General features: G+C 43.4%; 1 protein-coding gene across 1 annotated transcript in view; it reads right to left on the minus strand.

Annotated features, from left to right (window-relative positions):
- The window catches only part of si:cabz01090165.1 (uncharacterized protein LOC100333421 homolog), a gene marked incomplete at its 3' end in the record, with an annotated part of 74,277 nt that overhangs the window by 16,026 nt on the left and 31,788 nt on the right, over positions 1-26,463 (minus strand). The window contains exons 6-7 of the mRNA XM_039788477.1: positions 25,416-25,628; positions 23,550-23,860 (exon numbers count right to left, since the gene is read on the minus strand). Of these exons, the coding sequence (XP_039644411.1) occupies positions 23,550-23,860; positions 25,416-25,628 (524 nt within the window). The remainder of the gene's footprint in view (positions 1-23,549; positions 23,861-25,415; positions 25,629-26,463) is intronic.

Consider the following 26,463-nt stretch of genomic DNA (forward strand, 5'->3'; position numbering starts at 1 on the left):
AATATGGACTGAATTCCTGAACCAAGCCTGCAGTTAAAAGACCGTAAATGTTGGACGTACATTAATCAGAAAGACATAAACACCACTCCCAATGAGTGGTGAACTGGGTGGTTTCCGGACGTAGAAATCCCATTCATTTGATCATTTGAACATCCAAGGTACACATTAGATAGATAGATATTTGGGATATTGTGAAACGATGGTTTATGCTCCCGGCCACAAAAAAAAAAAAAAAATCAACCTTGTTTTTTAAAAAAAAAACACATTTTATTTGCGCAGTCACTGAGAAGTACTACACTACCCAAAATACTAAGCGTAACAGCGGCGTCTATGATTTGTGGAGTTTGCTGTTACCATGGAAATGTCCACCTCCACTCACCGGCGGCTATAGTGAGCTGCTACCATATATAAGCATTTTCTGCTACGTCAATGGAGACATTGAATGGGACTCTCCGGAAACCAGAGCCTTTAAAAAAAAAAAGTCAGCGTGGAAATAGGCATCTGTTTGATTCTGTACGAGGTGTATGCAGCTTTTAAACATCGTAAATGATCACATTCACAGTGTCCGCCTTGTGCAATCGGCTCTGGCGGTTATGAAATACAACGGAATTAGAGAGATGGAAAGAATGAGAGAGAACGGGAGACCATGTGCTTGTGTGTGCTTCTGTATTTGTGCTTACATCTGTGCTCTCTCTAGGCATGTTTGTGTGTTCCTGCAGGTGCCCGCATCCATTATCTGTGTGTACCTGTGTGTCTGTGTATGTCCTCTGTGTCTGTGTATGTCCTCTGTGTGTGTGTGTGTGTGTGTCCTATGTATTATTCAGGTGTCACCCGGCGCAGGGCAGTAGCTATTTATCAACACTGGAGCGGAGGTGACGAGACAAGGAATGGAATCATAAAGCCTAGGCTGACCCGCTGGGCCTTTGTGTGCGCATTTTTTCCGTGCATTTCAGGACAGTTAAGAGAAAAAAATAGAGATAGTGTCTCTAAATGGCGCCTCAGTTTGTGTCTGTGTGTGTGTGTGTGTGTGTGTGCGTGCATGCTAGAGAGACACAGGCGGTCTATTATAGAGGTCTGGTCTGTGTGTGACCCAGTGCTGCAGTGCTCTGGGTCAGACTAATGGCTGAATGAAGGCCTCAGGCTCTCTCTTTCTCTCTCTCAGACACACTACTTTGGTTGCCTGCGGCCTCGTCGTTGCTCGAGGTAACTTGTGTCCCAGCACCGAGGCTTCGATAAAGACCTTTACACAGCAAATACAGGGCCACTTTCAGGGTCGGCTGTTCAATTCCCCGTGTAGCTTAATAAAGGACAGATTAGGGCACATTATGGCAACCTAAAGACATAGTTTTAGTGAACTACTCTGTGATGTGACATTTCTGGACTTATGAAGTCTTCTTTCTTGGTTGATGCCGTTCAGTTTATACACATTACTTCACAGATTTACATGCTTGTTGTTAAGTTCAGCTATTTTTACTGGGAAAACTACATTTTGCTGTGAATTGGCCGTGACCAACTGCCACTTTGCTTATTTGAAAGCCAAGTCTCTCTCTCTCTCTCATGGGTGGGCCAAATTCTCTGGGCGGGCAAAGCAGAGAAAGGGGAGGTAACCTTGCTCCTTATGACCTCATAAGGAGAAGATTCCTGATTGGTCCATCTGAGCTTTCATTTTCTCAAAGGCAGAGCAGGATACCCAGGGCTCGGTTTACACCTATCACCATTTCTAGCCACTGGGGGACCATAGCCATATTAATGTTAAAAAACCTCATAAAGTGAAATTATAATCCCATGGGACCTTTAAAGCTACATTGTGTAAGAATTTCTCCCATCTAGCGGTGAAACTGTATATGACGACCAACTGAATATTACTTTCTAGCCCCTCCCGTTCCAAGCGCGTTTTAACTCCTACGGTGGCCGTATGCCAAGATTAACATGGCTTGTTTGTACGAGATTAATCGTGTAAGGCAATGTTTACAGCGTAGGCTACATATTTTTGTCCGTGAGCGGAGTCAGAGATCAGTTGATGCGACGGTTAGCGAGGGAAAGCTAAAGGAAGGGGGAAAGGGAAAGAAAAACCAAAAGACAGAGCCGGTGGCAGTGGATCGGTGAGAGCGCTCTAGGCAAAGAAAAACTAAAGAGACGCTCTCCAAAGATGACGAGGAGAGAGTGGAAGCCCTTCAAAGACAAAGGAGAGAAGTAACGGAGGTTTGTGTTTTTAATATATTTTTTCTGAGCAGTATGAACAAAATTTGCGTTCTCATCCGATCCGAGTGCTACCGGGTTGCGTAGGAGGTTTCGGTACCCAACCCTAGTAGAACGCGAGATACTCGTTTGACTTATTTTGTTTGATTGATTTTTGTTATGTAAAAATAAAAACGGATTGACATATCCAACTTAGAGTTCCATTCCCTTTTTCTAGAATAAAAACAGACAATAAGGCACTCAAACATTTCCAGCACTAAGAATCAAACGCCCCCGTTTTCGTGTTCAACCAGCTCCTTAGCAGGCTGAGGTATGATGCATTCACAATGAAACGAATAGCAGCAGTGGAGGCTATCCTTAAACAATAAATTACCCTCGCCTTGGGCACGGAACAAGTTCCAATCCTGCATAATGAAAATCAGGAAAGAGCCAAGATAATTGCAGTTTAAATATGTCAGCGTGTGTCATTTAAAGCTTGTGAATAATGCAACGCTCATAATGGCATGAAATACGCTAAAATGTCGTTCAGGATTTAGAGAGAAGCGTGACCTCAACTGTTACTTCACTGTGTGCTCATGACAGCTCTGTGAATAATGCAGCGGCCACAAAGAAGAAATAGAGCCACTCAGGATTTCACACGAGGCACGACACTAAATCCAACCCATCGCTCGGGTTACATTACCCTTTTTCGACCACTCCGTGTTCACCATCTACATGTATGAAATGTTATTCGCCGTTCATTTTTATTAAATTACACACTCTAAAACTGCAATTGTAACCGAAATGTAGCTCAACCTGCCTCTGGAAACTCGAGCATCTATCTTTTATATTCTTCAGAGGAACTGTCGCAGGTTTGTATCACTGTTAAACTATCCGACAACACACACACATTATTCCTACATTAAATGCATTAAATTGGATCAATAACTTTATGTTTGATCAAGTCAGGTCATTATGACTGAGTACTGAGATCCTGTCCTCGCTCCAAAAATGAGAGCAGTCATTTATTTAATCGCCTTAAAAGGTATAATATCGTCGCTGTCGGGTGAAAACTGTCCAAAACGGTTCCTTTTTTAGGAAATGAAAAGAGGCTCATTTGAAAAAATTATATTGAGCTATTCACTGGGGGGAGGGGGGAGAGGAGAGAGATCACCAGAGGCCAGATTTTAAACATATTGCAATATTCTGTGACATATTGCAATTTATCACCGTTTTTCCAACTTCCAAATTTTTCCCAATTTGAAAATGATGTCCCCAAAAGGAAACTTTGTCAACATCTGTTAAAGGTGCCCTGCCACACAAAACCGTTTTTACTTGCATTTTTTGAAATATGTTAGGTATGTTCCATATGTGTGTGTGTTATGTGGTGAATGTGAAAATGAACTGCTACCTCCTCTGTCAGCTCTAGCCACTGGACAGAAATAAGCAGAGAAATCAGACCAATCACAACAGCTGGTCAGTCTGACATCATACTGCCTGAGCTCATTACTATTCATGAGCTCGCCCAGTTGGGCTGGGGTAAAGGATTCTGACAGCCAGGCTCTCATTGGCTAGCTGTTAGCCAATCCGAATCAAACAGCTTAGCTCGTTGAATATTAATGAGAACTGTCAGAAATCGAGCTGAGTCTTCCTGTAGGCTTTCTATACCACGCTAGAATGGCTTGAAACAAGGTAACCAAGGTCACAGAGTCCATGGTAGACCTTCAGACATCACCACAAAGTCATGAAATATGTGTGATACATTTCTCTGTTTGTTCATCTCACGTCAATTTCTTTGCTGCATAATAGGATTGTCAAGCAGACAAACTGATTGTGACAAACACATACATTATATAATAATAGATCCATGCTTGGCGTCTGTGTATCGATTAGATCGGGACGCATTTTTCTGTCCGAGCCCGGCCCCCGTCCGACAGAGCAGTAACCGAACCCGACCCGAGCCCCACAGACATTAAGATATTTATGTCCGAGCCAGACACAGTTAAAATGTGTCCTCATATTAATGACATGTAACCCTGGTTAGTTTTATGGTACTGTAATTTACAGAAACCTTTGAATGCATGTTGTTTCCGTCTAGTAGTGGAACTTCTGAGCTTACCTGAATGCATCACCTGTAGCTCTCGGTGTGTGAGAAGGTAAAAAAAAAAAAAAGAGAGAAAGGAAAAAAAGAACCTTGTGCGGCCGCGGAGCAAAGTGTCCTCGTTCAGCGACGCACAGACGATATTTTGTGAACGTTGTGATATAACGGTCGTTAAAAAGTGAGTGTGAAGAGATATTTACTTTGTGGAAGTGAAATCAATCACGGGAGCGACTCCGACGGCGCGTTTCCTTGAGCTTTTCTGAACTATTCTGGTGAGTTAGCTACACCGTTAGCTTCATTAACGGTATCCTTCTGGTTCAGTGTATATAAGTGAAAAAAAAGCCAGTCAGAATAGTCGATAAATGTTAAATGGTACTGAGACATGTTTTTGTGATATGTTGTGTGTTACCGTGATGAACTGTTAGCAGTTTTCAGAGCTGCTAGCTTAGCTGCGGCCTGGTAATGAGGCCAAGCACAGCTACATATCTGTCGCTGTAGCTCAGATGCCAAAACAATGTGTTTCATATTTCCTGTAGTTCACTTGTTTATATTCCATGTAATTAAGCTGCATGGTTAATGTACAATTACGCTGCATATTATGCAGGCTGTTTTTTTTTGAGGGACGAGTTCTCCGATTCAACTGCGACCTGTATCACCCGCTATGCTGCATGGAGGCTCTTGGTTCATAGGGACCGCAGTGTGGTAGGACAAGGCTCAGTCCTGAGGAGTGACATTTTAGTTGGAATCTATTCTTTTTTTCTTTTTTTTTTCCTGAGATCTCAGTATTTTTGGGGGTTTATTTTTATTTTACTTTTTGTTTTTGCTAAAACCAAACTGACAAAGGAACCTGAAAACGGTCTCCTCCTTGGAGGACCCTGGAAGACAATAAACTGAAACAGACAACGGGAAACAGGGAAGAATAAGGACTATTAAACCCATTAAGGGAGGAAAAGAACACATTTATTTTATTTTTAAAATATTTTTTACCTAGGTCAGCTAATTTTATTTCATTCTGTGCATTTCATTTATATGGAGGGAACTGCATTTCATTTAACAAGTGTAAGGCTGAACATTTTATGTTTGAAAATTTTAATATTTGAATATATTATACATTTATACCACACTCTGTGTTGCGTGTTATGTGGGCTGGGGGATCTACTGCTCTCATGCTTTAGTGCTACTGCCAATCTCCTTACCCGAACCTAGTTTATCAGACAGAATCCGAGGAGACGGAGAAAAAGGTTCCAGACACATGTAGGTTTGTTTGTGTGGGAAGCTTTTATTAAGCAACTGTAGGAAGGCATTCGAGAAATGTCAACAGATGAGGTCATCAGCGCACGTTAACACACCTATATAATAAGCTGTTTTAAAATTTAAAATGTTCAATGCCTTTTCGCGCTGATGTGACCGAGCCCGACCCGAACCCCAACATCATTTCTAACCATCTGTCCGAACCCGGCCCGGCCTGTCGGGTACCGCAGGGTCCCGTTGGGCTCAGGGTCGGGTATCCGTCCTCTTGTATCGATACAGTATTGCCACGGAAAATATCACGATACTATACTGTTTCGATATCCCCCCTCCCACACCCCTATTAAGCACCTTCCATAAACAGATGATTTTTAAAGCGAGACTACTTAATTCAGTGTTTATACTAGATGTCTGTTTGCCTGTCCTGGACTACCTCTACTCCATCACCCCCATCCCGATGCACCCAACATCCCACCCCCACTGCGTGTCATGTTATATTGTGTTATGTGCAGCAGTGCAAATGTATTGCTTGTGTGCTTATGTGCTGAGGTGTTTTTTCCTGTTCCCACACTGTTCTTATCTTTATGAGGATAGTCTGAGAGCGGCTTTTTTATTTCCCTCTCCTCTCCCAATGTCATGCTGTATCTGTTGCGAGAGTTAGGAGAGAGTTGAGATGGCGCCGCATATGGCGACTCGGTGTGTTTGTGCATGTTGCTTTAATGTTTTAATGTGATTTGCACTTACGATACCAAGACACATCCCTCGTGTGTGTAAACATACTTGGCAATAAAGCTTTTCTGATTCTGATACCGGTTTGAATCAGCCTCATGGCGTCACCAAACTCTATCTATTGTTTCTGTTTTTAATTGAGAAACCCCTAGAGGCAGAAAATGGAAAAAGTGTACATGACTTGATGTAAGGCAAGGCAAGGCAGCTTTATTTGTATAGCACATTTCAGCAACAAGGCAATTCAAAGTGCTTTACATAAAACATTAAAGAGCAGTTAGAAAACAATTAAAATGTCACTCATAACCTCAGTTATATCTTTGTCCTATCTAATGACCCAAAAAAATTAAGATAAGAATTTAAAGAAAGAGCAGTTAAACAGTTAAACATATTAAAGCAGATAAAATAGGTTATTTAAAGAAAGGCAACCTCAAAAAGATAGGTCTTCAACCTTGATTTAAAAGAACTGAGAGTTGCAGCGGACCTGCAGTTTTCTGGGAGTTTTTCAGATATGTGGAGCATAAAAACTGAACGCTGCTTCCCCCTGTTTAGTTCTGGCTCTGGGGACAGTAAGTAGACCTGTCCCAGACCACCTGAGAGGTCTGGGTGGGTCATAGTGTAGTAGCAGATCAGAAATATATTTTGGCCATAAACCGTTTAGTGAGATGGCCACACACTAGAAAGAAGTGAAGTCCCTTCCGGTGGACCACCGTGGGACCCCGTTTGAATTGAGGCATGTATTACACGTACATACATAAAAAAACAGCAACACAAGGTGTTCAAATATAAATGTGTGAAACAATATGTATAACTTCCTTAACCCTCGTGTTGTCTTCTTTTCCACCCTGCAACGTTTTGTTTTTCTGGGTCAAACTTTTAAATTGAATTTAAAACTCGTTTTTCAACGCTTTGGTCAACTTTATCAACACTTTTTTTGTAGTATTTTTTTCATGATTTTTAAAGCGTTTTTTTTTTTTTTTTTTTATGACTTTTTAAAAATATTGGGACATTTTTGTCACTTTTTTTTTTTTTTACGTTCTTTCACCAATTTTTTTTTAAATGCTATCAAATCGAATTAAACACCCAAATTCAATGAAAGTAGTGAACTGATCATTTATTTTACTTGTTAAGAGCAATGCTGTTACGGAACCATCTACATTATCGGACAATTTGGTTGAAAGAAACCCAAATTTGTGATATAGAAATTTGGGTCAAATTGGACCCTGGGGACATCAGGAGGTTTAGGGTTAAAAGCAAAATGCAGAAACTGAATCACTGCATGAACAGAAACAGCATCCTGTGAACTGTCCAGTACTTTTCCACCAGATATATATAACCACAAAGGCATGATGGGAGCCGAGCATGGCTTTCTGAGTAAAGGTGTATCAATACAAAACCCTACGGTGGCCGCCCGACAACAAGCCGAGTGTGTAATTGACAGCAGTGAGTCAGAGCTATACAATTAGACATGAACCGGAGGGGAACACCTGGCAGGGTGTCAGCCGTCTGAAGCCGAGGGAAGCAGAGAGAAAAAGATCACCAATAATCCAACAGCGGGGAACATGTGAACCAGATAAATGGCCAAATAAGCTTTCATGGAACAGGGAACTTGGTTCCTCACAAGGATTCGTGAAATCAATTAACATCGGAAACACAGCATCAACAGAAGTCTCTTTTCAAAGCTGATCACAGCACGATTCTCAATGAGAAGATGACGCAGCATGAAGAGCGACTACGGTAGCGAGTAGTATGAAAGCGTAGGGAGGGAGGTTGGTTGGGGGAAGGGGGTGGATGGGTCAAACAACACAGGACTTTGGTGTAACCCGCGTGTCACATTTCCTAAACCCAACCCAACGTTCTTCTTTTACTAAACCCAACCGTCCCAATGTATACAGCTCTGCAATTGTTGGTATTATTAAAAAAACGTGCTGACCATCACGAAAAAAACTAGATAAACGTGTTCGTGTACACGAATCAAATTAAATTACGTGACCATTTCACGAACTGCCGTGAGACTGGGTTGAAAGTTATCGACTATTAACATTAATCGGCCACTGCTTTGATAATCAATTAATCGGTTTGAGTCATTTTGTTAGAAGAAAATGGTCAAACTTTGTCTGTAGTCAGCTTGTTAAATTTCAATATGTTGTAGTTTCTTCTCCTCTGTGACAGTAAACTGAATATCTTTGAGTTGTGGACAAAACAAGACATGTGAAGACATCATCTTGGGCTTTTTGGGAAACACTGATCCACATTTTCCACCGTTTTAGAGACCAAATAACTCATCCATTCATCCAGAAAATAATCGACACATTAATTGACTATGCAAATAATTCTTAGTTGCGGCCCTACATCTTTTATTAATGTGGTTTCAATTTCTTGAAAAGGTGACTTTATGGAGATTCCACATTGACACTAAAGGTATAAAATATACGCGGATCATTCCCTTCACACCCAAGACACAAGGTCAGGGTTTTACCGCCCCTCATCCTCTGAATATCAATAAGGGAAAGAAAGACAGCAGAGGAGAGGAAAGCAAACACGACAAATCGAGAGCAGATGCTGAGGAGAAGAACAAGCATCCTTGTGTAGATGGAGAGACAGACAGCAAATACACTTTTTTTTTAAATCACAAAATCCTGTCGACATTTAATATGATGGCCCATTCACAACTCAGTACACAACAATGCGTGTTGGGTATCACACACATGGAGCCCTATCTTGCACCCGAACGCCAACACAAAGGAAGAGGAAGGGGATGGACATCCGGCCAAAAAGCGTGATGTACTGCGGAATTGGAAGTGGAACATCTTGCTTCATTACTTAGAATTCCTCATGGGGGCGGCAGAAACTACGCACAATGGGCCCGGTCCTGCACCCGGCGCAGCGCAAAGCCAGACGCAAGTCTCTTTGCTAGTTTAAGACCGACGCAGTTGTCAATTTCCCGTCCAGCGCCCGCGTCGTTTAAATAGCAAATGCACCTGTGCCCATCTTTGCGCCCATGGGCGTGCTTGTCTCACAGGGAGGTGTGTTCAGGTGCATTCTGGGCGTATTGCTATCTTGAGGCAGCGGGAAGTGATCGCGCCATTGACTTACAAAAACCTGGTCTAAAGTCAATAACGCAGCATTTCATTGTTATTTTAACAACAAATTAGTGAAATGCTCCTAGGCTTATGCACAGCGCGATCACACTATGCTTGTTACACACACAGGGACACACAGCAGCACACACACATGCAGAAGATTACAAAATAAAAATATTAGGGTGCAAATCCTCCATCATAACAGCAATGCTCCAAGGTCCAAATGTGCCTGGCTTTTAAAGGGAATGGGAGAAGATCTCTGATTGGTTGATTGCATGTTACGCCCAAAACACACCTATGAATTAATGACGACACTAAGTACAACCCTTTTGAACAACGCGCCCGGCACACGGACCCTTTTTTCTGCCGTCAAACTAGCAAAAGTGGATTTGGACACGCCCTAAACGCACCTGCGCCAGGCGCTTCTCGCCGTGCGCTTAGATCGTTAAAATAGGGCCCTACAGCTTTAAAGTAGCTCACCTATTTCAGATTTCACTTGAGCTACATTTGAAAAGTTTGTGCATGAGATTGGAATGGAAAGGAGGATTCATAAAAGGAGATGGAGAGAAAGATAGAAATAGAGAGACAGCTGGCGGAGAAGAGGGCGGGCATCATTAGTGGGAAAAGGTCAGCGTGGCCTCAGGTTGGGTGAACTAAAGGAACGTCTTACACACATGCAGACATGTGACGGTGCGTTCAGGTGACGGAGGCCGGTGAGGCAGGTCAAGAGATAATGGTGTCAGATATAGAAACCGGTCTGCTGTGTGTGTGTGGGGGGGGGGGGTAGTGAATGGATGACATTATATTGGAGACTGAAGTCAGTATGTAGAAACTGTTGCAAATGCTAACTTCGCCGGACTCTGGTAAAAGACATGATGCATCTTTCTGGAGAAAAAACAACAACAACTGGCTAAAGTAAAAAATAACACGGCTACAACAAAACAAGCTTTAACAAAATACTTTCTGACAATGTGCAACCTCAAGTCAAACCAGTAGAAGTCTGTTGTGTGAATTCAGCCATTGCTTGTGGAGGCAGCCGTCATGAAAGCAAAGCGTTGCACAAGTGGACATTTTCAGTTAAACTTCACGGTAAATCCCTCAAATAAAGTTTGAGATATCTCACTGAGCTAAACGGTGGGAGACAATAACGTTTTTTTCTTGATGATGACTCCTTTTGCTGACGTGAAACTCATAAAATGTGTTTTTTTTTTTTTTTCTATGTTGCAACATAGATAGTACTACATCTACACAGTACCGCCAGATGTCCCTCTTTTTTTCGGCCAGATGTCCGTCCCCTTCCTCTTTCTTTGTGTTGGCGTTCTAAACTCCGGTGGATTTATGAGCACTATGGTTAAAGAGGCGCTGTGCAGTTTTGGCCATTTCTTCTTTGCTTTTTGCTGGCAGGTTTCTCTATAGAGCCCCCCCTACACCTTCACAATAGATATTTGGCAGCTCCTACGTTTACTCGTGTCTGACTCCTCTCTCGGTCAGTCGGCCGTTTCCTCTTTCTCCGTTCCTCCGACAACGCTTTCCTAGCTTTCTGCTTCTTTTTTTCTGCCGGCTCGGCCATGACGACAGTGTGGAAAAACTCCATCGCTCCCTCTTTAGCCGGTTCCTGAATGGGCGCACGTGTGCAGTGCCGTGAAGCAACTCGTTACATCGAGAGACCTGATATGGCGCCATACTTCCCGACGGCTCGCCGGCCCGAAAGTTGCGAGGGTGGTTTTTCCGCTCGCAGGCGCTAGGGGGGGAGCGAGACGACCACCATTCAACTAGAAATAAGTCATATATCCATGCCAATGACTCCGAAGCTGTTAAATTACGGTAAATTAAGCTAAAAATCTGTCCAATCGGAGTTTTCTGTCGCACGACTAAAAGAACTTTTGATTAGGGTTGGGCATCGTTTAGATATTAACGATTCTGATTCCGATTCCGATTCTTCCTTTCGATTCCGGTTCTTATCGGTTCTCGATTCCGATTCTTTGAGTGGTGGAGTTGAAACGGGTCACATGCCTATTTTCACAAATAAGAAGAAAGTTTTATTTTGATTCAAAGGTGGTTTGCAGTTTTACAGCTTTTTCAACGTAAAATAAAGCCACACTAGAGCGCTGCTTACTGTGCTCCAAGGCTGCAACACAACAGGCACCTGGCCGCTACGGAAACCAAAACTTGCGCATGTTAAATTGGGAAGTGATGATCGGATTTGAAACCAAATCCTCCAAACGATTCCAAAACGATTCCAATACAGAAACGATTTCGATGGAATCGTAATTTTTGAAACTATTCCGATTAGGAATCGGTTCTCGATGCCCAACCCTACTTTTGAACGTACACACGTTCCACCAAAACAAGTTCCTTCCAGAGGCTATTTTGCAGAGGCACCGTGGCTCCGTCCGGCGCTTAGACGGTTGTGATTGGTTTAAAGAAATGCCAATAAACCAGAGCGCGTTTTTCTCCCATCGCAGAATGCTGTGCGGACTAGCCAGACCCTTCCTCCGCGGCGCTGTGGAGGACGGGTCTGGCAAAGACGATGTGAGATCACTCTAGCAGTGACACAGAGAGCCCAAGCTGTGACGCTGAGCAGGAGAGAAAGACAACCTTTTGATTTGATCTCAGCCTAAAAGCACTGAAGGGTTTTCTAACTGGAGACCCCGGCGGGTCAAAGTGACATTTGGATGGAGGGAGAGGAGAGAGAGGAAGGGGAAAAAGGCGAGGGACGAGGCGTGTGCAGAGGCGATGTGAAGGAGTGAGGGAAGATGACATTACACTGGCTTTCTAAAAGGTCTGTGCACTGATAGAGCGATAGAAAAAATGGAGGTAGGAGACAGGAGGATGAGGGAAAAAAAAAGAGATGTAGAAAAAAAAAAGAGGAAAGTTGATGCCTCATCATCTCAGCAGAATATGATCGGCCGTCACTTCCTGGACCCTTGGCTCCTCTGCATTTCCCTCCTTCCTTCCTCCCTCACTTCCTTGCGCCTATCTCCGTATCAGCTGAGTCAAAGAAACATCTCTTATTCACAGCACTGCATCAATCCAGCCCTCCGCCGCCTTTCTACTTTTCCATTCTGCCTCTCTCTCGCTTCTTTAATCTCTCCTTCGAGAGCCGGGCAGGATGGTAATTAGAAAGCCAGCGCGCACACACACACACACACACTTTTAAATGCAGACACACATACATTCTCACACTGCGCTTTATTAAGCCTTTCATGCAGGCAGGCAGGCAGGCAGGCAGGCAGGCAGGCAGGCACGCACGCACGCACGCACACACACACACACACACACACACACACACCTGGTTTAGGACAGAAAGAGAAAGAGGAGCAGAAGAGAATATTAAAGGAGGGAGAATCAATGGATTCATTTCCTGGTGCTGACAGAGGTTGATCTCTCCCTGGACCCATAATCCTTAGAGTGTGTGTGTGTGTGTGTGTGTGCGTGTGTGTGTGTGTGTGTGTGTGTGTGTGTTAGAGAGAGATAGAGTAAGGGAGAGAGGTGAAGGATAAAGCTGGCCGGGTTGTTCTTGCCCATGGGCAGAATTGAGAAGAAGGGAATATTGTTAAAATACAACCTTCTTTCCATTCCTCTCCTCCTCCCAGCCCCCCCGCCCCCCCCCCTCCCCTACATCTACTGAGAGTCCACCAGACACAGAGAGAAAGAAATGTCGATCCGTTATCTCGCCGCTTCGGTTCTCGACTTTTCTGCCAGCGCAGCACGTTGAAAACTGAAAACCTGAGTGTGTGAGGGGAACTGAGATGGGGGAAGAACAGAGGAGGAGGTGCTGAGATGGAAACCCTGCAGCCTGACTGCATCATGAAACCAGCTTTCAAATCTCCCCCTCTCTCTCTCTCTCTCTCTCTCTCTCTCTCTCTCTCTCATTCCATCCTTCTCCAGTATTCCTTTGCCTTTCACCCTTTTCTGTATCCTTGCTCTCCCTCACTCATTTGCTCCTTTTTCAAAGTTTTACAACTCGTTCACCCTAAAAGTATCTTTAGATCCTAATTTGTTTTGCAAAATGCATTTTGTTCGGTTGCAACAGCTTTTCCGGACCACGGTGCACATCCTGAGTCCTGTGTGTGTGGTCAAAAAAATTATGTATATATACTGTATATATATATATTTTAAACAGGGTTGGAGTAATACTTTAAACCTAAAGTGTTTACATGCATTGTTATAATTGGCATATTTTTTTTTTATTATTCTAAAAGGAAGGTAAAACGTTATAATGGTGGACATACAGTGTCTACTTATCAGAGTTAAGATAGGATGTGTTATTCATTACTATGGTGTTAACTAGGGCTGCACAATATTTCTTAAAGGAGAACTCCGGGAAATTTTTATTTTAATCTTGATCACTATAAAGTACTGCCGATAGCAAAAAAAAAACGAAGCAGCTAATGCCCATAGCTCCCAGTTAGCTAAAACGACAATTTTGGGGGCATATTCTAAAGAGCGCCTTTGTGCCTCTTAACAGACACAAATGCAGTTATAATGTCTGTGCAAAAATGATCACTCCCTCCAATATGGTGAACCACCAAAACACCTACATCTTTTTCATGTGTAATGCATCATTTGTTGCTCTCCCCTGTGGCATGGGCAGCCGTGATATCCGCGATGATGGTCACTGAGCTTCTAAGAATCTCATTGCCCATGAACATGAGCAACCCCTCCTTTCCTCCCGCAAATCCCTCAACAACTTCCAGGATTGCCCCCAGAGCTCGGGCAAACGGCCTGACTGCAGCTGCTCCATTCACACAGTTAACGCAGTTCAGCAGTGTTGGACAGCTCCCAAATGTGAATATGAAGCAGGCCGGGCGGGGAATAGCAGCAGGCAGGCTCGCTCGCTCCCTCCCTCACTCACTCACTTGACTTTCCCTGGAAGGATAAAGGTTAGAAAAAGGCCGTGCACGGTTGTCGGGGAGCTGACTGCATCCAGACTTTTAGACCACAGCGAGGGCAGATTATAACGAGGGCTTGGAAAAGGTAGAGTAAAAGGGTCTTTGAACAAGACCTGGTAAAATGTGAGTGAAGAAAATAGAAAAAGAGCATGTAACTGGACTTGAAGCAGAGATGAAAGTCAAAAGAGCAGCCATTTTTGATATCAGAACTGCCCTCCCTTGAAATAAATGCGTCCATAGATTGTTGTCCAAGCAGCGATTACGTCTCATGTTTACGTTTATAGTGGCGGCGTCCTCTAGTGGCCGTGGTAATTTTGGCTACACACCGGCTGCGTGGCGTGAGCGTGTCAGCTGCGTGGCGTGTCCGTTTTGATTTCGGCTCCCATGGTAACAGGTCAGAGCTTGCACGCCGCCTGCGTGACACGTCTCAACTGCGCCGAAAACACGTGCATGCTAGAAATAGGACCGACGGCTATTTTTCACGCGACACGCAAGCGTGTTGGAAGCGTTTCCAGGCAAAATAGAATAGGAAAAGATGTTTATATGTCATTTAGACACAAATACATATTAATAAATGACATGTTGATGTTTGAAAGTCTCGAGGTTTTGACATAAATGCAGATATAAATGTATTGGTGTGCCAAGACATAGAAAAATCCACGCAGCTGACACGCAACAGCAACGCCACGCTCACGCCACGCGGCCAGCGTGTAGCCGGCCTAGGAGCGTCGAGGCGGCAGGTTAGGGCGGTGGACGGGTCAAACAAACGCAGGACTTAGTGTCCCGTTAGACATTTAAAAGTAAAGGGTGGAGAGGAACATCGTGCTGAGTAAAGGGAGTTTTTTTTTTAAACTTGAAACTTTACGGTACAATCCGAGCGACTTCACATTCAGCATCACGTGCGTAACCGGAAGTAGTTTCGGTGCCTAATCCTGACCACACTGCGACCGTTTCACAACGTCGACGGCGTGTTTAGAACGGCGAGCTTTACATTCTCTGGTTCAGATAGGAATCAGCAACCTATATCGTCGTATGGTTTGGAGGACTTGTTTTTACCAGGTCTCAATGCTTTTTGATGCTGCAGTTCTTACTGTAGTTATCCACATGCCAAACTGAACAAAATGTCTGACTGTGCAGGCTGCAGAGAGCCCCTCATGTTCAAAAGCTTTCTGCTGCAGACTCATTCTTGCACACGTTGATCCACTAAAGCATACCGTGGTAAAGACAGCACACGTCGTGCAGACACACACTTTGCAGACATGCTTTGTTCATTATGTCGTTATGTACGGTATAGGGATGCACCGAATGCAGGATTCGGCTTCGGATTCGGACGAAGATTGGGCAGTTTGACGGGGTTGGGTTTCTGCCGTACCTTAGAATTTAAGGTATAATTCTTTTTCCACTGAACCCTACGCTTGCACTACGCTGGTCGATGTAATGACGGCGCCGTTGATTACGGGAAGGTGTTTACGTAGGTGGACCGTTCAATGCAGTAGGCTGTGAGAAAGTGGACATGGAAGTGGTGAGCAGAAAAAGTTGTTGTTCGGCAGTACTTTCAGTCAAAAGAAGGCCATTCAAGTCCAGCTACATGTTCAATCTGCAATGCCGATTTGTCTGGTGGTGGCGAGGACCCTAAACTGTAAACAACATGGCCGCTGTTACAAAATTTGCGTATGAAACATCCGAAAGAATACGAGTTGTGCATGAAGGAATCTACAGACAGCAGCCAGAATGGAGCAACTTCAGGTATGGCAAAGGAAGGACAGTCACAGCTAAATACTGGCGTTAACCAGACAACCATTACCAGCTTCATTCATGTGTTTACTGTGTTAATGGACTGAGGACGGGAGTAGGATTCGGTATTCGGTTTCGGCAGAAACCCCAAAAATCTGGATCCAGTGCATCCCTAATATGGTATAAAGCAAACCGTGACTTCTGTGTACCGTTGCCCCCCCCCCCGACCACATATGTTATTAGCTTGCCCCCGCACTCAAAGGAAGCAAACATGCATTTCATGGGGCCTTTGAAGACAATTGAGAAGATAAAGAACTAGGCGCTGCTCAGCGAATAAGGGCCAGGGAAGTAACCGTAATTACAAGAATTGATGTGAAGAGTTGCAGAGTACAGCGCGTGCCTCAGTGTGTGAAGATGAAGAGTTCGGCGCTGGAGCTGCTCTGACGGGCAGAGTCTCTGTAAAGCCTGGGATCAGACTGCAGAGGCGGGGCAGAGAGGCCAGAGTGGGCATCCCGAGTCTCTTCTATTACAGTGTACAGTGGAGAGGCCAATTACTCTGCCAGAGAGCTGCACTTGTGTTATAAAATGTTTTGCACTTAAAGTCAAAAGTATAAGTACTGCCACTGTGAGCTAAAATGGGTGCTTTTTACTTGAGTCATGGATTATAAAGGGAGGCCAGAAAAGCCACAGCACAGAGAGCTGACTGGGTGCGTAATGAAAGAAAGGGTATGGTGGCCAGCAGGGACAAAGTTTCTGTGCAAAGACAGGATGCAATTAGGGTCTTGAGACCTTCGTCACATAACTCAATTGACAAAAGGAGCTCTTACGTTTTATTTGAATGTTTGCGGGGGTTAAATTACATAAAAGTGCAACTCGATTCATCGCTTTGACTGCCAATTTAACCCTCTGAGGATGACTGACGCGTGAGCACGTCAAAACAGTAATTCAAAGTCTCTATACGGTGAATATTCCAGCGATAACACGGCGCAGAAATGTGGTTTAGATATTCCCAGAATTGTAAACTCATTTCAAACGGCAAAACAATTCGTCCACATGAGTGTCGGTATGTTTTCACAAGAGATTTCAAAAAGTGAACTTCAACTTTAGGGCCAAATGATCTCTTTACACATTGCTTTAGGACAAATGTGCCCCCCCCACCCCCATTCTACAGAAAGCTGAGCTTGTTCTGAACATTTTGATAATGAAAAACATAGGGATCAGGTTACATACAAATACCCTTAAAAGGTACGTTTAAGATTTTATAAATGGAGGAAATGCCCTCAGACGGTTCATTATTGTTCTGTGTGATCATGCATACTTTGGCCATATTGTGTATAGATAACACAATATTAATAATACGGCATTGATTTCAGCCAAATTACATGTTATATAAGCATTTGTTGCTTTAGATTCTGGACTCTTATGTTGCAAAATAATTGAGAAAAACACATTTTTCTGAGAAAATGCTTTAGTTTTCTGGTTTGTTTTCCACCACTATATTATCCAGATGACTGGATGCTTTTCATCAACAAACCCGAGTGCTGCTTCAGTCTTAATCTGCTAGAGGCTCCACTGGAGCGTCTGTAGGGTGGAAATGCCAAGCTCAAGGGAACATTAGCCGGTTTAAAAGCAGAAGAGAGCGATTTTTTTGTCTCACTTCCCACACTCTGATGGTCCCAAGTCGAGCCAGAGAACCAAACTGTTGACCTTTGAAACACAAGAAGGCTGCATCTCTGTGCCTTCGGGCGGCCACAGCAGAGTGAATGTTAAAAGAAGAGAGAGGTCACCTCCTGTAAATACTTTTCAAACTCAGAAAATACACGGTAGACGAAGTAACTACAGCGCAGATACACGCGGAAGAGATTAGAACATCTACTCTCTCCTCTCTATCTTTTCATCTTTAATTCCTAAAATCTAAAACCTTTTCTTTTTTAATTCATGATACACGTGGGTCACAGAACACAAATGAAAAATTCAAATAGCTAATGCATGCTGAACATCAACAAGTGAATTCACATGAGAAACAAAGAGTTGGGGAATCAAACAGAACTCTCTGGATATGCCAACTCGGCTAAAAACGAGCCAAATCAGCAATATGACTTCACCAGAAAGACTGTCACTAAAAAGGCGGTCCTTAGATCCAATTGGATTCTCAAACGGCATGTCTTAAAAACGGATATTGGTGGATTTCTTTTTGGGGGAAAAGTCTCTTTTGGCAAATATAAGACGACACTAGACAAAGGGATCTTTAAGCTGCTTACACACCAACCAGACGGCCGACCGTCAGCAGAAAAGCCAGTCGGACTGATCAGTGTCCCCGAATTGGTCAAAAAAGTGCCTCAGAACACGCCGAAGAGACGAGACGTAATACGTCTCCATAACAGCAAGTGCCGCTAATCTGTATTGTTGCCCAAAAACTGAAAACCGGCGGCTGATTGGACGAACGCGTCACGTGGGTTTGTTTTCTCCGGAAATTCAAAGCCAGACTGTCATGGCGGCTCGTTCAGAATACGATCGCATATTGTACTAAAATAGTTCACCTGAAACATGTTTCTGAGAACATTTTAAGAGAGAAATAGGCCGTGCAGTTGCTGAATCTGTCTTCATTTCAGATCGACAAAGGTCAGTTTAAAAGATTTTCGTCAGATTTTGAGAGACTCTAGTCACGCTCATTCCGTTCGCCATTTCCGGGTGAGTCCCGACTGCCCTGCCGCCGGCCCTCCAGACTGACGACGGCACGGGACACACCGAACAGACTCGAGTCACCGACCTCGCCAGACTGTCCAACGGCCGATTATCGGGCCCGGTGTGTAGCTGCCTTTAGGAAGCTGTCCGGAACTCGCTCGGTTTTTTTTGTGTGTTGAACTCTTCTCGAGCACATTAAATTCTCTTTTTCTTACATCTGGTTCGGACTGGTGTGGATTTTTCTAAGACCTTTTGGGGGGATTTTGTCATATTTTGAAGAGAAACAGGAAAAGGATTTGAAAAAGGGCAGTTGGCGTTCACCCCCCATTCCCCCATCCCCCATATTACGCCTATGCCAAACAGCGACCGTGTCACGTTTACGACGTGATTTAAAAACCATGACCATGACGTTCTCTGGGTTAGATAGGAGGATGGAAAACGTTGCTGTAGGTCGTAATAACAACCTACATCCTCGATTGGTTTAAAAAATGCCAGTTTGAGGGCAGTGGGGGGGTCATTCTTCTGGAAGCTGTAGCTTTAAGACAACATCAAACCGGTTCCTCCATTCGCTCAAGACACAGAGTCATAATTGCGCTGGGTGCTGGAGTTCTTTAATGCAAACGTGTAGTGTCTGAAATTGCAGCTGTCAAACGTCAACGACGTCAGTGACTCGGAATTACAGCTCGGCTGCTTGTTTATGACAGCGTCCGATGCGACATACAAACAGTCGACGAGGGTGATTGCGCCCAACAGCCTGCTGTGAGTGCAACGCCCTCCCAGTGGTGGGTAAACCATTTAGATCACCCCCCCCCCAATCACACTTCAATCTGAAACCGTCCATTTGGTCGCTCCGCACTTGCCCACGTGTTCTCTCCAATTAAAGGCTGGAAAAGTGGTCACTCGAGTGCATTTGGGTTTGTTTTTTTTTCGATTAAAATGAGAAATCGAGGCCGTGGACACATTTCAAAACGGTCATCTGTCAGCCCTCCAAAATGCTTCGTAATAACCCTCAATTATACATCCTAAATGATGTTGCTAGGTTACAGAGTCGGCTAAGTGGCTGATGGCACCGTCCGGTGGTCGCTCAGCATCACGGGCTGACAGACGGTCCACGCGCTCAGCCACTCGGCAGCTCGCGCACAAAAAACGCGCCCCCGAAATCCACATCTGGTGATTAGGATGTGCAAATCAGCTGCTGCTGCTGCTGCCTGGGGGGGTTTGGACACGGACCAAAATATTAATTCAGGGAAGTTTCACTGCTCATTAACCTTCTCAAAAGTGAGCTTTTTAATATACATTACATATACATTATCGGTGTGTGGCTTCCTTTGTTGCATTGCTGTACATTGTATGTGTTGTTTTATGTGCTACGTGTATTTGTTTTTCAACATTCCACATTAATCAAATTTTTTTTTGGATTCATTTTTCAGCTCGTACTACGTGTGTACCCGTCTCTGTGTAACCTAGAGTTTTTCCTGCGTGTCTCTACGACGTGTAACATTAGACAGCCAATCACAGACATTATCAGATCTCAGTAGAAGCGTGCAGAATAGCTCAGGGACGCTGAGATTTACTCCTTTTGGCATAGAATGTTCGGTATTAAATAACGAGGCATTTTTCGATTCTCAATACTTTAGAGGCAATTCGGTCTGCGCCTAAGGCCGGTTACACACTGCCTGCGTGGCGTGAGCGTGGCATTTCTGTTGCGTGGATTTTTCTGTCTTTACACACCAGAAACGTGTCTGACGCGGCGCTGCAGCTGCTAGCCTTGTCTGTACACGTGGATGTTTCCCATAAACATAACTATAAATATATTCTGATTTGATTACAGCAAAGACAACGTCGGCAGTATTGACGGCAAAATAGGCTCCAGAATATTTTGTTCTCTATTGACAGGTGTAATATTAGAAAAATCAATTTTTTTTTTTTTTATTACATTTATATATGCATTTATATCAAAACCTCGAGACTTTCACACATCAACATGTCATTTATTAATATGTATTTGTGTCTAAATGACATATAAACATCTTTTCCTATATTATTTTGCCTGGAAACGCTTCCAACACGCTTGCGTGTCGCGTGAAAAATAGCCATCGGTTCTATTTCTAGCAGGCACGCGTTTTCGCCTGAGACGTGCGTGTCACGCAGGCGGCGTGCAAGCTCTAACCTGTTAACATGGGAGCCGAAATATAAACGGACACGCCTCGCAGCCAGTGTGTAACCGGCCTAAGGAGGTTCATGTTTGTGTACATCTGTCCGGTAACTTTTGGTTTCACGCTGCAGTTAGTGGAGGAGGTGCTAAACCATGTCTAATTTTATAAATTAAACATATTTTTTAATTCAATGAGATTATCCCAGGTAAGTAACTGATATTTCCTCAGAATACTACAGTGGTGTATTGACAGTGTGCGTTCTTGAGAAGCAAAGACACGGGAACGTTACTTGGGGTTTGAGGAGCTGCGGCATTTATTCCAAGACAAACTGAAACCTACACTGTTTTTCTCTCCAATCCCGGAATGCTGTGGGCACTCGCCAGACCTTCCTCCGCGGCGCTGCGGAGGAAGGTCTGGCAAAGCGAAGACTACCCACGCACTTAACTAATCGCTCACGGACACCCTCCCCCTCTCACACACACATTGGCCAACTCTGGCAGGCTCGCCCTCTCCCCCCGGTCGTCAACATAGCGAGAAACGAAATCGGCAAATTTGCGAGTCACACGTGTGAATAGTTGTAAAAAAATAATAAAAATACTCGCACTGTCTCAAAAAATGGTTGTAAAAATTTGGTGGCAGTCTGGAGCCCTGAAACAGATGCACCAGTGCATCTATAAAAACAGGGAATCTTGGGCTTGAATATTTCACTTGGTGTAAATATAACAAAGCTGTAACATGATGATAGAGAACGTGTGGGTTACCGCGAGGCCGAGTGGAACAGGATGATTTTATTTCTTGGAGCTGAAGACAATGTGCGTTACACAGTTGATTGGTTTGTAAATTGAAAATAATCTCTGTTCATCAAAGCATCCCGCCTCGTCAGCCACCAGGCAGTTAATTCATCTCTATATGCACCGCTCTTGTTGTGCCTAGAATTCTTTGTCATTTCCAAAGCACTCTTTCCCATTGTTCTGAGTGGTTGATTACTCTCAAAGAAACCATTGTTAGGAGGTAATGATTGCCAGTTTCAGGGAGATAATCACAACTAAAACCCTTTTTTTTTATCCTTTTCTTCTTAACCTCCGTTGCTACATTATTACATTATGTTCTTGCACAGCAAAAAGGAAATGTCAATGACGCTTGTGTTTCAAAGATCAGAATAAAGCTTGTGCGTGCAGACCAGCTTTGTCTTCGTCTTGATCAATCAATCGATCGACATTTATTTATATAGCACTTGTCAGGTATCCAAAGTGCTTTACATTAGGAACCAAGAATAAAACAACATATCATACGGTAAAAAGAGTGGAACGTAGAAAACAGTAAAATCAGAAAAGGTTACACAGAAACAGGAGGAGGAGAGGGGAATTGTCACACCACTACTACGTATTAAAAGTATTAAAAACTAATTTTCTTTGGTTTTGAGTTTGGACCTAAAAAGAGCTACATCTGTAATAGTCCAAATATCAGGGGGTAACTTGTTCCAGAGTCTCGGGGCAGCAACTGCAAAAGCCTGATCACCCCCCCCCCCACCCACCCATTTATACCTTGACTTTTGGACTTCTAAAACCAGCTGCTTTGAAGACCGCAATGACCGGTTGTGCTCACGCAGGGTGAAAATCTCGGTCAAATACTCCGGGGCCAGGCCATTCAAGGCCTGGAAAAGGAACGATAAAATCTTGAAAATCGATTCTAAAAACGCACAGGGAGCCAATGTAGGTTGTAGAGAACGGGAGTGATGTGTGCACGTCTTAGATGTATTTGTTAAAAAGCGAGCAGCAGCATTTTGCCCAAGTTCAAGTTGTGAGATGGAGGTTTGATTCAGACCAACATGAAGAGCATTACGGTAATCCAACCTTGAACTCATAAAAGCATGGATCGCTTTTTCTAGAAGGTGCCTGTTGATCAACAGAAGAACATTTCCAGGATGAAGCCTGACATGCGGCGCATTGCTCACCCAAAGTTAGTTTCGCAGACATAAAATACAGATCGCGTCACAACTGCGGTCGCATCGAGGAACAGCAACCGAAACCTCCGAGCTAGCAAGCTAACGTTACGCACTGGAAATGGCAAGTTCTGAAGAAAATTTGGATCGGGTAACATGGCAGGTCTGCTTGGTTCTTCTGGGGAATGATTGTAAAGATTTACAAAGACTATGTTTACGGCATTTCCTCTCTAACTGGGAGGTTTTGGGACCGATTGGTGGGATTGCTGTGGACGAAGTACACACAGAGATACACTGGTAAGAGCCAATGAGGTTTAACCACGTATCAGCTCATTTAAATAGCTCACGGTACTGTATTGTGTCAACAGTTATCTGTGGTACCTTACTCCAGAGATGCTAACAAGTCTTTGAGCTAGAGTCCACATATTTTGCATTTGGCGCTACTTAAGTTTGGGCCTTGTTGTTGTCTTAAGTTTTTAAAGCCAAAGCTTCTGATGAATGGCACAGCAGCTGCCGTTGCGGTCGACATGTTTGAATTTCCTAAAAATGAAGATTGTTCTGAAGTTTTTTGAGGACGAGTCTCAGGTCAAGTCTGAAGTCACTGTGTGTGCAGCTTAAGTGCGACCCGAGTCCGAGTCTCAAACTCAAAGAGTGCCCATCTCTGCCTTACCCCACGGCGGTGTGGAGATAGGTCTGGCAGTGTGAGACTAGTTAGTTGTAACACAAGTTAAATCGACTCACCCTCTATCCAACACATACCCACACACACATACACACACACACACACACACACACTCTTACCTGTAAATGAGGATATCGTCCGAGGAGCTGTTGTACTGGATCTGGTACATGCGGACTCCTGGTATGTGGTTCTGCGGGGGCCATCTGATGGTGGCAGTACTGGACGTTAGATCCGACACGCTGACCCTCTGCTGGTCGTACCGGGCGTGACCCCCGCTGACATTGGACTTGATGGACGTGGGGATGTCCGAAGGCCCCGGGTCGGGGTCCAGTTTAGGGTCAAAGTGTGGCGAGGGGTTGACGACTAACTCGACGGGAGCGGTGGCCTCCCCGGCTGCATTAGATGCTATGCACGTGAACTTTCCGGAATCCTAGAAATCATCGGAAAACAAAAGGCAAGAGAAGACTCAGCATTTATCTTTGCTTTTACTTTGTTTGTTGGCTCCCTGTGACAGTGGTTCCCAACCTTTTTGGACCGAGGTACCCCCCCCCACAGCCCTGACAGATGAAGTCACATACCCAGTTATCGTTACCAATGTATAACACAAATGTTTCCATACAACTGAACAATCCCTTGGTTTGGTCAGCAATTGTACAATAAGCCTACTAAGCTACTACTACATGTAGTAACCATTTATCCATTAACGTTATATTTAGCTAATCATTTGAACGGTTTATTCTTTACATTTAGCTACCGGTTTGACCTTCTGCGCTCTGTTTTCACACACCAGCGACTTTTAGCCAACATATTTGATCAATTGTTGTCCTTTGGAATGCGCCTTGGTAGACGCGCTGTAACAGGTGCTCCCAGGATTCTCCAAGTTAAATTTAAGATACCACCAAGGATGAAATTTTATGCCAACTTCACGACCATATAATGGAAAATCAGTGAGGATTTTAAGCCCGAGAAAATAATTATCTAAGAAGTAATGTTACCTGAATTTAATAAAACATTACTGACATGTGTTTTTACTCTAATAACTTAAAATAACGTTTTAAGTACAAAATAAAGTACATTTAAACCTCACCCACACAGAATATTTATTTATGACGTTGCGGCATTCATTTAATCCTACAAAAAGACAAGAAAACATAAAATTAGGACCTTTGTAAACAAAATTGCATATTTTTAAGGCTTTATTTTTAGTTTATTAAATTCAGGACTTTTTTAATACTTTTAAGACGCCGAGGCACTGATCTCTTTCGTATGTCACATTTATTTTCCGTTATCATTCAAACTTCATTTTGATACGTTTTCTTCTTTTCCACAAGCAAATAATGAACTATCCTTATCAGATGGTGTACAAGGATTGACAGCAGAGCCAAAAAATAAAATAAATAAAAAAAAAACGTAATTTCACAATCACATAATCTGTTCTGAGCGGTACTCAGCAGTAAAAAAAACCAAACAAACTTATGGCTACATACCAAAGGAACCCTAACTGAATGACAGGTCAGCTCTTATATACCAGCTGATGCAATTAGTGCCTCAATCAGCTGATTGTCAAAAGGCTGTGACGATAGGCCACGTACCAAGATCAATTAACACAACTTGTTAGTTTACAGTGAGTCTAGTTTACTCTCAATACCAATGCTGTTATGCACAATTCATCAAAATAAAAGGTCCAAACACAACTCCAACACACCCATAACTTCAACATGTAGTGTTCCGGTGTTACAGTTGGCTTAATGTTAATATGTGGATGTATTCTTTAAATGGTATTATAATTTAGTTTCTTTTTTTTCTCCAAATCAGTTGAGCTAATCTCAATCTGGCTTCACTGGAATCACTGTTATGATAAACAGACTCTTTAGCTTTTATTCACTTTACTCATGATGCAAAGATCGGATTTCTTTTTAAAGTTTTCACAGTGACCAACAGTTTTAGAATAAATCAAAAGAGCGCACACAACCATATTACTCTACCTTGACTGAGGCCTTGAGGATGTCCAGCGAGCCGTTCTCGTAGCAGATGGTTCTGGACGTGTTGCCGATCAGCTTCCCGTCTGGACTGACCCAATGTGTCGAAGGCTCGGGATCTCCGATGGACTTACAGCGCAGGCTGACCTCCTGACCCTCCATCACAAACATCTTGGAGGTGTGGCGAGTTATCATCGGTGGCTCGCAAACAAACTCCTCCTGTTAGGGGACACAAGACCACAAAAATATATAAGTCATACTTTAAACGATGCAGAAGATTTAAATGGTAACCGTTTTTCCTATGTTTTTGACTGCTAAGTGACTTAATGGGAACAACAATCTTTGACATTGGTCCAGTATTGACCGAGATCGCTGAAGTTGGCAGCAGCGAAACAAGCTACGATGTAAGTTATTGGGCAATTGCACACCTTTAAGTGCTTGTTTTGCCATTGACAGGCTCAGATTATTATTGAAAGTGTCTGACAACATTATGGGAAGGATTTCTAAGGAGGTCGACCTTTCTGTTAAAGAGGAAGATCCTTTTTTTAAACATAAAACATCCACGCTAAACTCACCAGACGCCTATTAAATAAACAGTAATTTTAGCATCGTAAAATACACTTCATTCAAAGTCGACAGACACAAAATAAAACTATGCAAAGCCGTTTTGGGTCGTCTTTCCACTTTTACAACCATCCCAACTCTGTTTACTGATTTACATGCAAAAATATGTTGGCTCTATACACGCTAAAAGTACTGTTTTTTTAAATGGAGTCTGATGGGTTTAGCGATAGCAATTTCGGACTGTTTCTGGTATAACAAAAAGGATCTTACTCTTTAATAAAAAGGTCTATCTCTGTAGGGATCCTTTCTGTAATGTTGTCAGACACTTAAAGGAGAACTCCGGGCAATTTTTACGTTAATCTTGATCGCTATATGTATATGAGTACTGTCGATAGCAAAAAAAACGAGCCGAATTGGTGCTAGCAACACCTGTTGCTAGCACCGATTCGGCTCGTTATACTCAAATACATATAGCGATCAAGATTAACGT

The sequence above is a fragment of the Perca fluviatilis genome, chromosome 2 (assembly GCF_010015445.1).
Source record: "Perca fluviatilis chromosome 2, GENO_Pfluv_1.0, whole genome shotgun sequence".
Classification (NCBI taxonomy): Eukaryota; Metazoa; Chordata; class Actinopteri; order Perciformes; family Percidae; genus Perca; species Perca fluviatilis.